The sequence below is a fragment of the Dasypus novemcinctus genome, chromosome 19, assembly GCF_030445035.2.
Source record: "Dasypus novemcinctus isolate mDasNov1 chromosome 19, mDasNov1.1.hap2, whole genome shotgun sequence".
NCBI lineage: Eukaryota > Metazoa > Chordata > Mammalia > Cingulata > Dasypodidae > Dasypus > Dasypus novemcinctus.
The window spans coordinates 78361958-78376283 of record NC_080691.1 but is presented as its reverse complement, the minus strand read 5'-3'; the positions used below and the strand labels follow the sequence as shown (position 1 = coordinate 78376283).

The following is a 14326-nucleotide window of genomic DNA, read 5'->3' as shown; positions in this document are numbered from 1 at the left end:
ATTAGAGAAGTTGTAAGTTTAAAAATATATACCACCCTATTATTGCCTTGGTGTAAAACATTTATTAAAATTGAAGCTAATACAATTTTATAACTGTGTTATAAAATACAATTATATTTTATAATATAATTATAAAATTATGTTATAGTTTAACTTAGTTTAACTTAGAAGTCACAGTTTGCATAGTATAGTTACATGGAGTTTTAAAAAAATATTCTGTTACCATAAATACAATCCAATATTTTCCCTTTTAATCATATTCAAATATATATTTCAGTGCTGTTAATTGTGTTCACCATGTCATGTTACCATCACAACCATCCATTGCTAAAACATTTCCATCACTTCAAATAAAAACACTGTACATACTAAGCCTCAATTTCCCATTCACTATCTCCACCCTATGTCCTGGTAACTTATATTCTAGATTCTGACTCTAAGAGTTTACTTATTTTAGTTGGTTCAAAGCAGTGAGATTATACAACGTTTGTCCATTTGTACCTGGCCTAATCATGCCCAATGTTGTAAATTCCATAGGATTAAGGATATTTTTGAGGAGGCAGAAGCTAAGAAAAAATATGTTTGCTAAGTATTCATGTCATAAATTATTCTTTCCACATGATATTAGTGACAATTCCATGCTATTTGAAGAAAAAGGACTCTTCACTGTCAAGGTATTTTATTATTTCTGTGATATATTGTTCATTTTATGTATTATAGGATTTGATATGATGGTATTTTGTTTCTATGACATTTATAAACTAGCCATATTAGCTATACTCACTATAAGGTGTTACCATCAACTCTATCCATTTCCACACTTTTACAGTCAAGCTAATTAAAAATTCTACATACACCGAGCATCAGTACCTCTTCTCAGCCCTCATCCTATCTCCTAGTAAACTATACTCTAGATTTTAACTACATGTGTTTACTGTTCATATTTAGTTCATATTAGACCATATAATATTTGTTCTTTTGTGTCCTGATTATTTCACTCAGCATAGTGTCCTCAAGGTTCATGCATGTTGTCATCTGTGTCCCAATTTCATTTCTTCTTACAGCAGCATAGTATTCCATCCTATGTATATACCACATTGTGTTCTCCCATTCATTGTCTCATGGTTACTTGGGTTGTTTCCATCTTTTGGCAATTGTGAATAATGCTGCTATGAACTTCAGTGTCCAGCTCTAGGCCTTGTTCTTATTTCAGGTACACAGGCTCACAAGCATAGTCATTAGTATCAAGGGCTCATTGTTGGACCTTCCTTCTTTTTTGGTCTTTGTCGTTGCACTTGGGGGATTGTTAATGTTCCTTCTTTATATAGTTTTGGTATCAAAGTAGTACTGGTCTTCTGAAGTTGAGAAGTGACCCTTCCTCTTCTATAAAATTTTTGGAACAATATTTGAAGTGTTGGTATTATTTTTACTTTAAGTGTTTGGTAAAATTTATCTAAGCAGCAAACTGGACCAGGGATTTTCTTTGTTGGAATTTCTTTTTCTGTTAACAAAATAAAAAGAATTTAAAATTCACCATTTAACACTTTCAAAATATAAAATTCAGTAGTTTCTTATACATTCACAATATTGTGCAACCATTACCACTATCTAGTTCTATAACATTTTAATCACACAGAAGAAAACCCCATACACATATCCATCAAGCAGTCACCCCCTGTCCTCCTGGCTACCACTAATCTACTTTCCATCTCTACAAATTTGCCTATTCTGCATATTCCATATCAATGGAATCAAGTAACATGTGACATTTCGTGTCTGGCTTCTTCTACTCAGTGTGAAGTTTTCAAGGTTCATCCACATGGTAGCATGTATCTGCACTTCATTCCTTTTAATGGACAAATAATAATTTATTATATGATATATTATATGATAAAGTGATATCTATCTAAATGTGATAGACCACATATTGTTGATCCATTCATCATATGATGGATATTTGTTTGTTTTCACCTTTTGGCTATTGTGAATTTTACTAGTATGAATATTCTTGTACATGTTTTTATTTGAACACTTGTGTTCAGTTCTTTGGGGTTTATAGCTAGGAGCAGGATTACCGGGTCATATGGTATTAGTAATTCTATGTTTAAGTTATTCAGGAACCACCTGTTGGAAGATTTTTAACTAAAATATCATTTTATGCAATAAATGTAAGGCTTTTATTAGCACCTTGAATTAAGGTGGCACATTTGTTACAATTGATGAAAGAATATTTTATATTATAATTGTTTTATTAGCTTCCATCCATGGTTTACATTAGGGTTCTCTGCGCTGCACAGTCCTATACTTTAATTTTTTTTGGTTTTTATTCGAGTAACATATGTACAACCTAAAATTTCCCCTTTTAGCCACTCTATATCTCCAGTTTGATATTTCTGTTGAAACTTTTGTTTTAAATTTTGTTCTTCTAAAAGTCATGTATCTTCTTTCTCTGCTACCTTTAATATTTTCTCTTTTATCCCTGGTTTTCAGAAATTTAATTATGATCTGCCTCGATCTAATTTTCTTCATGAGAATTTGGTTGGGGTCATTGAGATTTTGGAGAATTCAAATATTTCAGACTTCATTTTTTCAAATATTATTTTCTGGCCTCTTCTCCTCTTGATACTCCAATTACAGGAATGTTAGGCTGATTGATGTTATCCCACAACTCCGTAATGGTTTATTAAAAATTTTGTAGTCTTTTTTTCTCTCTCTGGCCTTCAAAATTATGTACTTTTAGGTAGGGAAGTTGTGTGCATACAAACAATCATTCATGCAGAATTCCCATACACCACTCTTCCACCAACACCTTGCTAAGTATAGAACAGCTGTATTATCCAGAAGTCCGTCTACTAGGATATATCTATAAGGACGGAAAACAGGGACACAGACATCTCATTTTGGATAGTTTCTAATGCTATGTCTTCAAATTCAGTAGTATTTTCTTCTGCCATGTTGAATCTTCTCTTTATCCCATACAATGTATTTTTATCTAAGAGACTACATAGTTTTTATCTCTAAAAATTGCATTTGGTTCCCTTATTTATCCTCCATCTCTCCCCCTATAATGACCAACATGTTTTCCTCTATCTCTTTGAATATCTGGAGTAAAATTATGATCGCTGTTCTCACCCCTTTGTCCTCTAATTCTATCACCTGTATCTTTTTCTGTTTCTATCAATTGATTTTTTTGGTTGGATATACAGGCATCTTTGCATGCTTGCTGATTTTTTATTGGATGCCAAATTTTGTGAACTTTGTATTATGATACATTTTTGTTTTGATTTGTTTTGGTATTCCTTTACATACTTTTGTTATTTCTCTATAACATAATTATTTGGAAACAGTTTTATCCTTTCAAGTTTTGATTTTGAAGTTGGATAGGGCAGTGACAAAATGCTCTTTAATTGAGGGCTGTCTTGACCCCAGTATTTGATGTAATACCTTCCTGAGAACTTGACTTTAAGTCCCACATCTTAACAGGCCTTTTCACTGTGACTAGTAGGAATGCTAAGTGTTTCCAGCTCTGTGAAAGCATGAAAGATTGTTTTGCCTGCTCCTTTTTATGGATCTCTCACCTGTCTTAGTTAGTTTCCTCACAGGCAAGTGCTCTTAAGTACTCTGCCAGAGATTTAAGGGGAACTTTCTGCAGATCTTTTTCTCTCTCTCCCTGATCCTCTGGCTCTCTAATCCTCTATCTCTCTGTCTCTATGACTCTCCCAGTTCCTCTCTCTCTCTCTCTGGTCCTTTGGATCTCTGACTCTCTATCCTTCTGTCTCTATCACCCTCAGTTTCTTCCCTTCTCCCATACTTCTTTTCTCTGCAGCTCCGTATGCTGTAGTACCCCCCCCCCAAACAAACACATTCTAATTACCTTGATCTCCTGAAATTCTGACCTCTGTTTCATCAATTCTTCAAGACTGCTGGACTCTTAGTATTTCTCCTCCCTAGGCTATGGCCTAGAAAGTCTCTGACTGTTCCTCAGGAGGTGTAGCAGTTTGATATATTTCATGAATTCCGAAAGTTGATATTGGATCATGTTTGTAAACTGGTCTGTGCCTGGGCATGATTAAATTATGATTAGGGCTTTGATTGGGCCACGTCAGAAGTGTGCTGATCCCCTGCCCCTCAGTGGTGGGGGGATGACTCACAGATAAAAGACATGGGAAAGGACAGAGTTGGAGTTTTGGTGTTGGGGTCTTGAGCTGGAGCCCTAGGAAGTAAGCACAGAGAGGAGCTTGCTCATGAGAAAAGAAAGAAGTCCCTGGGAAGAGAAACAAACCATTCACCTAATAGTCTACAGCTGGCCTAATGGAGAGAGGTAAAGCCTAGAGAGCCTCATAGTCTATAGATAACCTTGTGGAGAAAGCAGAGGAGCTGAGCCTAGAAAGAAATGAACCCTGGCAAGAGAGAAACCCAGGAAGCCTGAACCCTGGCAAATGCCAGCAACCATTTTGCTCTAACACTGGCAGTAGACATTGGTGAGGGTAGTAACTTACGCTTTATGGCTGGGTCAATGTAAGCTTCTTCCCAAAAGATACACTTTATAAAAGCTAACAGATTTCTGGTATTTTGCATCAACACGCCCTTTGACTGGCTAATACAGAAGGCTAACCATATATGTTTCATTTCAAGGATTACTTTATGCGCTATCTGTGACCTAGTATCTGTGAATAATTATTTCATGTGTGTCATTCAGTTTTTTATTTGTTGAATACATCCGGTTCTTGTTACTTCAACACATTTAGAAATGGAAGTCTTAACTGCCCATATGAGAGAAGGATGAGAAATCATAATATATCATAAATTATGACACATAAGAGATAATGATTGTAATCAATTGTATTTTTTTAATTAATTAATTAATTAATTTCTCTCCCCCTCTCCCCCCCACACCCCGGGGGTCTGTTCTCTCTGTCTATTTGCTGCATCTTCTTTGTCCGCTTCTGTTGTTGTCAGTAGCACAGGAATCTGTGTTTCTTTTGGTTGCGTCGTCTTGGTCAGCTCTCCATGTGTGCGGCACCATTCCTGGGCAGGCTGCACTTTTTTTGGCGCTGGGCGGCTCTCCTTACAGGGCGCACTCCTTTCGCGTGGGGCTCCCCTATGTGGGGGACACCCCTTCGTGGCACAGCACTCCTTGCGTGCGCATCAGCACTGCACATGGGCCAGCTCCACACAGGTCAAGGAGGCCTGGGGTTTGAACCGTGGACCTCCCATGTGGTAGGCGGACGCCCTAACCACTGGGCCAAGTCCGCTGCCCAATTGTATTTTTCAATCTCTTCCGATATAAATAAACCAAAAAGGTTTTACTCATTTTATCAGCCAAAAATAGTGTGACCTCCATGATTTTCAAGAGTATAAAACTCTGATATGATTTATGTTTTCTGAATGCTTTACTCCTTCTGCAGAAACATACAAACAAATTTGAATGAGCTATAAGTTCTTCTTATAGTTTCTAAACCTAACCATAATATAGAGTATTGTTTATACTTCAACAGGAGGTCATCTGTAATCTTGAAATTAAATAGATTTTTCACAACTTTTCAAGAAGACTCTTGATGCATTAAAAAAGTCCATAGGCATTTAAGTAACTAAATTTGAAACAAATATTCTTTGTAAAAATCATCACAAACTAGTAAAACCTAGAATGGCAGAATTTCCTTTTGTGCTATGATAATTTTATATATATATATATATATATATATATTCTGAATTAGATGGTTTAGAAAAGCTTTTCCATGAATCTGATACTTGAGATGTTACTAGATTAAAACCAAATACACATCTTAAATTTTAATTTGTGTGTATTTATTTGTTCAGCTATTTTATGTGTGGCATGTGACCTTGGTTTTCCAACTATGGAAAGTGATATAAATCTGTCTTAAAAAAGTACATTTATGCTACAAATACTATATGATATTGCTTACATAAAATACCTGGAAGAGGCAAATTCATAGAGACACAAAGTAGATTGTAAGTTACTAGGGGCCATGGGGTAAGTGGTAAGGGGAATTATTATTTAATTGTTTCAGAATATCTTTTTGAGTTAATAAAAAATATGGAGTATTGGATGTTGATGATGGTAGCACAATATTGTGAATATAATTAATACCACTGAATTGTATATTTGAAAGTGAAATTTTCAGTTATATGTATGTATTATCAAAATAATTTTAAAATAAATACATTTATTTGTACTGAGGCAGCTCAAGTGAATGTGAGACATCGTTCTCCATTTCCTCATTAACATTCTTTCCTACATACAGACCTTGAAAAAAGATTTTACTTCAGCTGGTTTCATTGGAACTGATCCTAGGAAATCCTGACATGGTAGGGGGAAATGTGACAAAGAATGGAAAACAGTTCTGGGAATGGTAGGAAACTGAAGCGTAATTCCTCTGGAGAGCTCTAGGAATCAGTTTAGAACATGTATCTCAGAGTTATCCCTCCCAGAGGACAAGGAGAATGGGGGTAACAGCCACTCTTTCAGCCATGGATTTGAGGCATTCATTACTTGTCACTTCTGGGTTGCCCCATGTATGGTGTGAGCAAATTCAGTGGCCAGTAAAAACCCTCAGAAAAAGTGTTGCCCCCAGCCAAGCTGTTGCAGGTGCTGGTAATTGAAATTCCAGTCCAGTATCTAGGAAATGATAAGAGCTGGGAGTACAGTCACATACTAACCGTATCAGCTCCATGTTCCCAACCTTTTTTCTCTCTCTAGGTGCTATGCTCCATCATTGCAGGAGCATTGCATTATCTCTACTTGGCGGCCTTCAGCTGGATGCTCCTTGAAGGGCTTCACCTCTTCCTCACTGTCAGGAACCTCCAGGTGGCCAACTATACCAGCGCAAGCAGATTCAAGAAGAGGTTCATGTACCCTTTAGGCTACGGGATTCCAGCTCTGATTGTGGCTGTATCTGCAATCATAGGATACAAAAATTATGGAACACGTACGCAGTAAGCATGATGTGTGTGTTTATGGCAGAAGTGGAGTCTGAAACCAAAATGCTTTTTGTCAAATGCATGGTCCCACATTAAGAAGCTTTGAGCTACATATTCTTTATGGTTCTGAGGGTAGGTTGAATAGGTTGATGTTAACCTCTAAAATGTAAAGAAAAATGATAATCGTAACAGCTATCATAGGCCTGTGATGCACAAGTGACAGGGCTTCATGTACGCAATATCTCAAGTCATTCTCACCATGTGTCTATGAGTTCAGCTGTTTATTATCTCATGGCGAGGACATCTGGGCTTACGTTTTTAAATAAACTTCCCAATTTCACAACTAGGAAGAGAATAATTCCCAAATCAGTGTTCTGAATATCCATGTTTTACTACTTCATTAAAGAAGTTTCCTCACTAAGGAAAGGACTGTTTGAAACATTTGATCAGAGAATTTATTATTTTAACAATGGGGGTTTGGGTTGGGAAGTAGTTATTTGACCCAAAGCACTGGATTTGCTGTCCCTCTTGGAGTCATCAAAGAGATGTCTCTAGCTTGAACCCATGGCTCACCAAAATGATTTTACAGATCTATTGGCAGCATCGATGAGGTGTTTACAAACTTTTTCTATAAAGAGTCAAGTGGTAAATATCTTTGACTTCGCAGGTCATACATTTTCTGTTGCAAGTATTCAACACTGCCATTATAGTGTGAAATCAGTCATATACACTATGCAGAGGATTAGGCATTGCTGTGTTCCAATAAAACTTTATTTACAAAAACAAGCACTGTACTGGATTTGGCATGTGGGCTTTAGTTTGCAACTCTGGCATTTAAACAGACGTGTGAGAGCTTTTCTGCTCACCGATGATTATTTATTTCTACTAGATCTTACTGCTAGCTTCTTTCAGAATAAGGTAAATTAGGTTACCTTTCCCAACTTAAGCCATGGCAAAATATAAGATATTTGGACAAAAGAGTACTCAGTATATGGTAAATGCTTAATTTGTGTTGTTGTTTTATGATTGTATTTAAATTATTGTTGCTACTTTCTTTCTCAATACAGTAGTCATCTTCATAACAATTGCCTTTATTGGGCCTTAATTCTTTACCAGGCACTGCATCCAAATACTTTGTAGTTATTTCATTTAATCTTTCCAATAATTGTGTCAGCCACATTTATTCCTGAGGAAACCGAGGTTCAGAGATACAGCTTATAAGTGACCAAAAATGTCCCCTCTAAAATCTAAGTTCTACACTAAAAGGCCCCGATACAGATCAAATCCTGTTGTGGGAATCTGAATTCAAGCCCTCTGGCTTTTTCAGAGGAATATGTAGCTAATGCTATTCTCTCTCCCTCCCAATAGTTGCTGGCTCAAGCTTGAAAAAGAGTTTATATGGAGTTTCATGGGACCAGTTGCAGTCATTATCTTGGTAGGTGAACAGTGACATATTTTTTCATGAGTTCACTCAGGGTTGGTCAAGCACAGAGAAAGCCACCATTTTGGGTTCCTCCAGTCAAAATTGGAGAGTCTCAGTGCAGACCCTATGGACCTCTTCTCAGTCACGTGGCACTCACTAATGATCTATATGCTGAGAATTCCAAAATTTACATAGCTAGCTTGGATCTCTCCTCTAAACTCCAAGTGTGCCTATGCAACCTGGCTCCCTAGTATATATACTTGACTATTTCATAAGCATCATGAAATTTGCATGTACAAAACAGAACTCCTGATTCAAAACCTTCTTCCAAATTGGTCTTCTCTAATCAGTCAATGACATTTTTTCCCTTCCCATTCTTTTTTTTTTTTTTTTTTTTTTAAAGATTTATTTATTTATTTAATTCCCCCCCCCTCCCCTGGTTGTCTGCTCTTGGTGTCTATTTGCTGCGTCTTGTTTCTTTGTCCGCTTCTGTTGTCGTCAGCGGCACGGGAAGTGTGGGCGGCGCCATTCCTGGGCAGGCTGCTCTTTCTTTTCACGCTGGGCGGCTTTCCTCACGGGTGCACTCCTTGCGCGTGGGACTCCCCCACACGGGGGACACCCTTGCGTGGCATGGCACTCCTTGCGCGCATCAGCACTGCGCATGAGCCAGCTCCACACGGGTCAAGGAGGCCCGGGGTTTGAACCGCGGACCTCCCATATGGTAGACGGACGCCCTAACCACTGGGCCAAAGTCCATTTCCCTCCCATTCTTAATTTAATAACCCTGAAGTAAACTTGATGCCATTCCTTCTCCTATACACCACATGCAATTAATTCATTGGCAAATTCTGTTGGTCCACCTTTAAAATCTTTAGAATCTATCCGCCACTTCTCCCTACTTCTGAGTCTGTGGCCCATGTCCAAGCCAATCTCTCTTATAACCAAGCAGTAGAGTCCTCACTGAACTTAGTACACGCGTCCCTCCCCCTAGTCTCAAAGTGGCAGCCAGATTAAACCTGTTATAATCTAAATTTCCTTGGCTCTAATGCCTCCAGTGTTTTCGCATTTCACTTTGAGTAGAGGCCACAGTTCATTCAGGACTTTATATACATTATATGATCTGCCCTCCCTCCTTTGCCTCCCTGCCCTCATTCTCTCTCAGTCTACTCCTTGGTTATTCTGCTCCAGTCATACTGGCCTCCCTGTTCTCCCTTGAACATACCAGAGTCCAACTTTTAACCTTTTGTACTGTTGTTCCTTCTGTCTGGAACATCCTTCCCCAAATACCCACATGGTGCTTTCTCACCTCCTTCTGACTTATGCTCAAATGTCATCTTTTCCACGTTACCTTTCCTGACCCACATTTGCCTCAGGATTTCTCATCTCCCCTCTTGCTTTGCTTTTCTCAGTAGCACTTTCACCTTCTCATATACTATATAGGGAACATATATGATGTTTAGTGTCTGTATCTTTCAATGGGAACTAAGTTCCAAGAGAATAGGGATTGTATCTTTCTTGGTGGCTGCCATATCTCATCAGCACATGGTCAACATCGAATAAATAAGTACTGAGTGAATGAAACTCAATGGATGTATGTACATTCCTTATTTCTAGGTTTGGGATATCATCTCCATACTTCATTCTCAATAGCTAACTTAAATATTACATATTATATTTCTCAATAACACAAGTGATATATGTAAATGTTCTTATAAAGATTCTATTAGACAAAGTGAAATAGTTTTTGCTTCACCAAAAATTATATATAATTTAGCATTTTCATAAATATAATCATATTGTACATATTTTTTGTACCTTACTTTTTAAGTCTCAGAGACCTTTCCATGAATAGTTATAAGATCCATACCATTCTTTCTTGCATCTGCCTAATAGACCATTGTACAATTGCACCACAGTTTACTTAACTAGAATCCTGCTAACAAATATTTTGTTTCCCTTTTTCTGTTAGAAATGTTTCAGTGAACATCTTTTCACATGTTCTTTAAAGCTTTCTGAGATACCTAGATGTAATATTGCTGGGTTGAAGGGCACATATTTAAAATTTTAATATATTGCCAAATTTACCTTAAAGAAGGCACATAAAACCAGATAATTAGAGAGCAGATACTCAGCACCTGTACATAGGTATGGGCAAAGCACAGGACTTCAAATGAGGGATTTGCTCTAAAACTACATGATTGATCAGTTGCAAAGTCTCCTACATTATTTCTTTCTCTGATTTAATATAACACTCTGTCAGGGATTCTTTCAAAAATTGTGCATTCTTTTCAAAAAATATTTAGTGATTATCTACTCTGCATAGGGTGACATGTCTTCCTGCTTTCCAGGGACTTTCTGATTAAATTTTATGTTCTTGTATAAAAATTAACAGTACTCTTTCATTTTCGAAGTGTCCTAATTTGAATGATAAATTATATGTGTACACTAGTAACCACCAACTGCTTCATAAAAGACAAGTACATCTGTCCATACCATCCCCACTGAAGCTTGTGTCTTTTGGGAAATGCTTCTTAGGTCCACTTCTAATTTGATTTGTAAGTAACAGCTTCAAAAAAGGCAAGTCAATATTTCATGCTTTTTCCACAGATAAACTTGGTGTTCTATGTCATAATTTTGTGGATTTTGAAGAGAAAACTTTCTTCTCTGAACAAAGAAGTTTCCACCATTCAGGACACCAGGTAGGAAGGCATTAGCATGACATGTTTCTACAGGAACACTCTGGAAAAGAAAAAAAAACCATGCAAAAATATGATACATTTTTCCTGGTTCCAGATGAAGAGTAGGTGAGGGACAACTTGTAGAAGTGAATGCTGTGATATTTCAAACAATAACACATTTTCTCATTTGGTTTATTCAACAAATACCCACCAGGTATCTCCTTTGTGTGACATGCTGCTCATTAATGCCAAGAGTACAAATATTATCCATTTCCCTCCCAAGAGTCCACTTGTGTCTGGACTCCATTCCCTTTGGTTATAGCAACTCAGTTATCATAGGTGCTGATCCAAACTATTTAAAGTAATCATAACGACAACTGATTAAAGGAATTTGATAGCTACTGGGCATTTACCAGTATTATTTCACTGAACGCTCACAACACAACCCCATGCGGTGATGAGTGCTCTTCATTAATCAGATAATAAACTGCTTATCTATCCCAAGTGTGAGTTATTAACTTGCATTGGAGAGTCATGAAGACAAGACTTAGAGGAACATCTTTCCAACTTCAGACCTTGGTTTTGACACCTTTTCTACCACACCAACCTAATACCTCTGAGCCTCAGTTTCCTCATTGTTGGGGGGACCAAGTGTCACTATGCTTGGTGCTTCCCCATCATCTTTCCACATGTGTCTAGCATATTGATTATGCTACATAGTTGTGGCTTGTAGTTCAGGCCACACACACACATGTTCACGCATACTTAAACCTATTGGTTCTTCCAACCATTTGACATCAACAACCCCACTCCACTGTTCCAAACATAACATTTGTTTGAAGAAACCCAACACTAGATTGGGTTTTGAAATCACTATAGCAACAGCATCCAAATGTTTCAATGCAAGTGTCCAGAAATTGCTTTCTGCAAGTCTTCCAATAAGATCATGTAAAAGATTTTGCAGATAAATAATTTCCAAGGTCGGGAATGTCTTAGTTTGCCAGAACTGCTACCACAAATACTACAAACTGGTTTTGGCTTAACTACAGGAATGCAGTGGCTCATGCTTTTGAGGCTAGAGGAAGTCCAAAGTGAAGATATAGGCAAAGGTTGCTTTCTCCTGGAGTTCATAGCATTCTGATGCTGGCTATCAACAATCCTTGGGGACCTTGACTTGTCTCTCTGCCTCCCATCATACTGCAATGTCCTCACCTTTCTGTCTTCTGCGCCTTATGGATTTTCTTTACAAGGCCTCCAGCAATATGGATAGAGGCTCAACTTGATTCAATTGGTCACACCCAAATAGAAGATTCAAAGATCCTATTTACAAATAAGTCTACACCCTGACTCACCCTCAGGAACATGGATTAAGGTTAAGATCATATCTTTTCTGGGGAACATTATTCAATCTACAGAGCAGAAATTATCACTCTTGTGGTGGTGATTGCAACCATGGGTTCTGCCTCATCCTCAAACTACATGACTGTGTAAATCACTGAAACAGATGAGGTTGTTGCGAATTTAAATAAGGTGATACATACAAAGTGTTTAGGACAGTGCCCATTATGAAGTAAGTGCCTATTAGTTATTACTACTTTTTTATTTTTTCAGAGTTATGACATTTAAAGCCATTGCTCAACTATTTATTCTCGGATGTTCTTGGGGCCTTGGCTTTTTCATAGTTGAAAAAGTAGGGAAGACGGTTGGATTAGTCATTGCCTATGCATTCACCATCATCAATGTCCTGCAGGGAGTTTTGATCTTTGTGGTGCACTGTCTCCTTAATCGCCAGGTAAGGCTAATTATTTCCTCTCTAGCCGCCTAGTCCCAAAGTCTTATTGAATGGAAGCACATAGTCTTTCCCTACCCTGACCTTTTATATTTGTATTTTGGGATTGTCTTGATCATGGGAAGTGGGTTTGGGTGTTGTTTGGGTCTGCTCTGTGCTCTGGGTTTCATTCATTCATCTTCCTAATATGTCTCTTAAGAGTACTGTATCATCCTGGAAAATGTAGGTTATGCTGTGGTAACAAATGGCCCTCCTCCAATATCATTTATTATTAACAACAATAAAGGTTTATTTATTGATTATGCCACATAGCTCTAGCTGGCATAGCTTGCCCACCTACAGGCTTTATGCTTTTTTACATTATATTTGCTATAGGATCAAGGCTGAAGGGGCATCTCCTCTTGTAGAATGCTTGTGGTAAGGAGATCATGGTGAAGCATAGCTTCATCCTTTTAAAGCAAGTCATGTGGTCTTACATTCATTGACTGAGAGGAGATGAATAATCTTGCAACAGTGAGATGCACTGTAGGGTTTTATCTTTGCTAGGGTATATCTCCTCTGTAAAGTGGATATAGGATGATTAAAAGACATTGCATGTAAATTGTCTTGAACGTAACTAATATTCAACAAATGGTGGCATTAATCATCCTCCTCATCTTCACCATCATGTTCATTATCATCACTATCACCATCATCACCATCACCACCTCAATCATAACACCTTCATCACCACCATCATAATAAATTTCATCATCATTATCACCATCATCATCACCATCGCCATCATTATCAGTTTCACCATCACTGCCTATAAAGTACTTATTATTTCTGGAATCCTTTTCTACAGTCGAAGAAGTTAAATTTAAATAAAATTAATCAACTGAGCATGGCTAAGATTATACAGAAAACCACTGAAGGAGTAGTAGAGAGTAGGGCTTAACCTCTGTACCTTTAGTCTCCCATTTTAGGACCTCTCTCCTGAACCCAACTCTGAATGTAATCTGAACCTCTGTATTCCTCATATCCCAGGTACGAATGGAATACAAGAAATGGTTTAGTGGGAAGCAAAAAGAGATAGGAACTGAAAGCAATGAGCTGTCATGCTCTACTACTCACACCAAAATGGTAAGATCAAACTCTACTGAATTGTGCACTTGTGGACCAACATCTTCTGCTGCCCTTAGCTTCCTGGATCTTTGATATGAAAAAAAGAGATTATGTTAGGTTCCTGCAATTATTCATCTGACATTTGTAGTTTGAGAGCAACACCAAGAGATCTCACTCTCTCCCTCCTCTATTGCATCCTTTCCTTTTTTTCTCTCTCTCTACTCCCTTTTCACTCCTTCCCTCCCTCCTACCCCACTCTCTTTTTCCCTCTATAGTCCCTCCTTTCCTTCCTTCCTTCCTTCCTTCCTTCCTTCCTTCCTTCCTTCCTTCCTTCCTTCCTTCCTTCCTTCCTTCCTTCCTTCCTTCCTTCCTTCCTTCCTTCCTTTC

General features: G+C 37.8%; 1 protein-coding gene across 1 annotated transcript in view; it reads left to right on the top strand.

The window, feature by feature from the left end:
- Positions 1–14032, top strand: part of LOC101439607 (putative adhesion G protein-coupled receptor E4P) — an 80702-nt gene extending 66670 nt beyond the window's left edge. Inside the window, exons 7-11 of the mRNA XM_071209688.1 lie at positions 6722–6957; positions 8311–8377; positions 10973–11064; positions 12655–12835; positions 13862–14032. Coding sequence (XP_071065789.1) covers positions 6722–6957; positions 8311–8377; positions 10973–11064; positions 12655–12835; positions 13862–14032 — 747 coding nt within the window. The remainder of the gene's footprint in view (positions 1–6721; positions 6958–8310; positions 8378–10972; positions 11065–12654; positions 12836–13861) is intronic.
- The last annotated feature ends 294 nt before the right edge of the window (positions 14033–14326 follow it).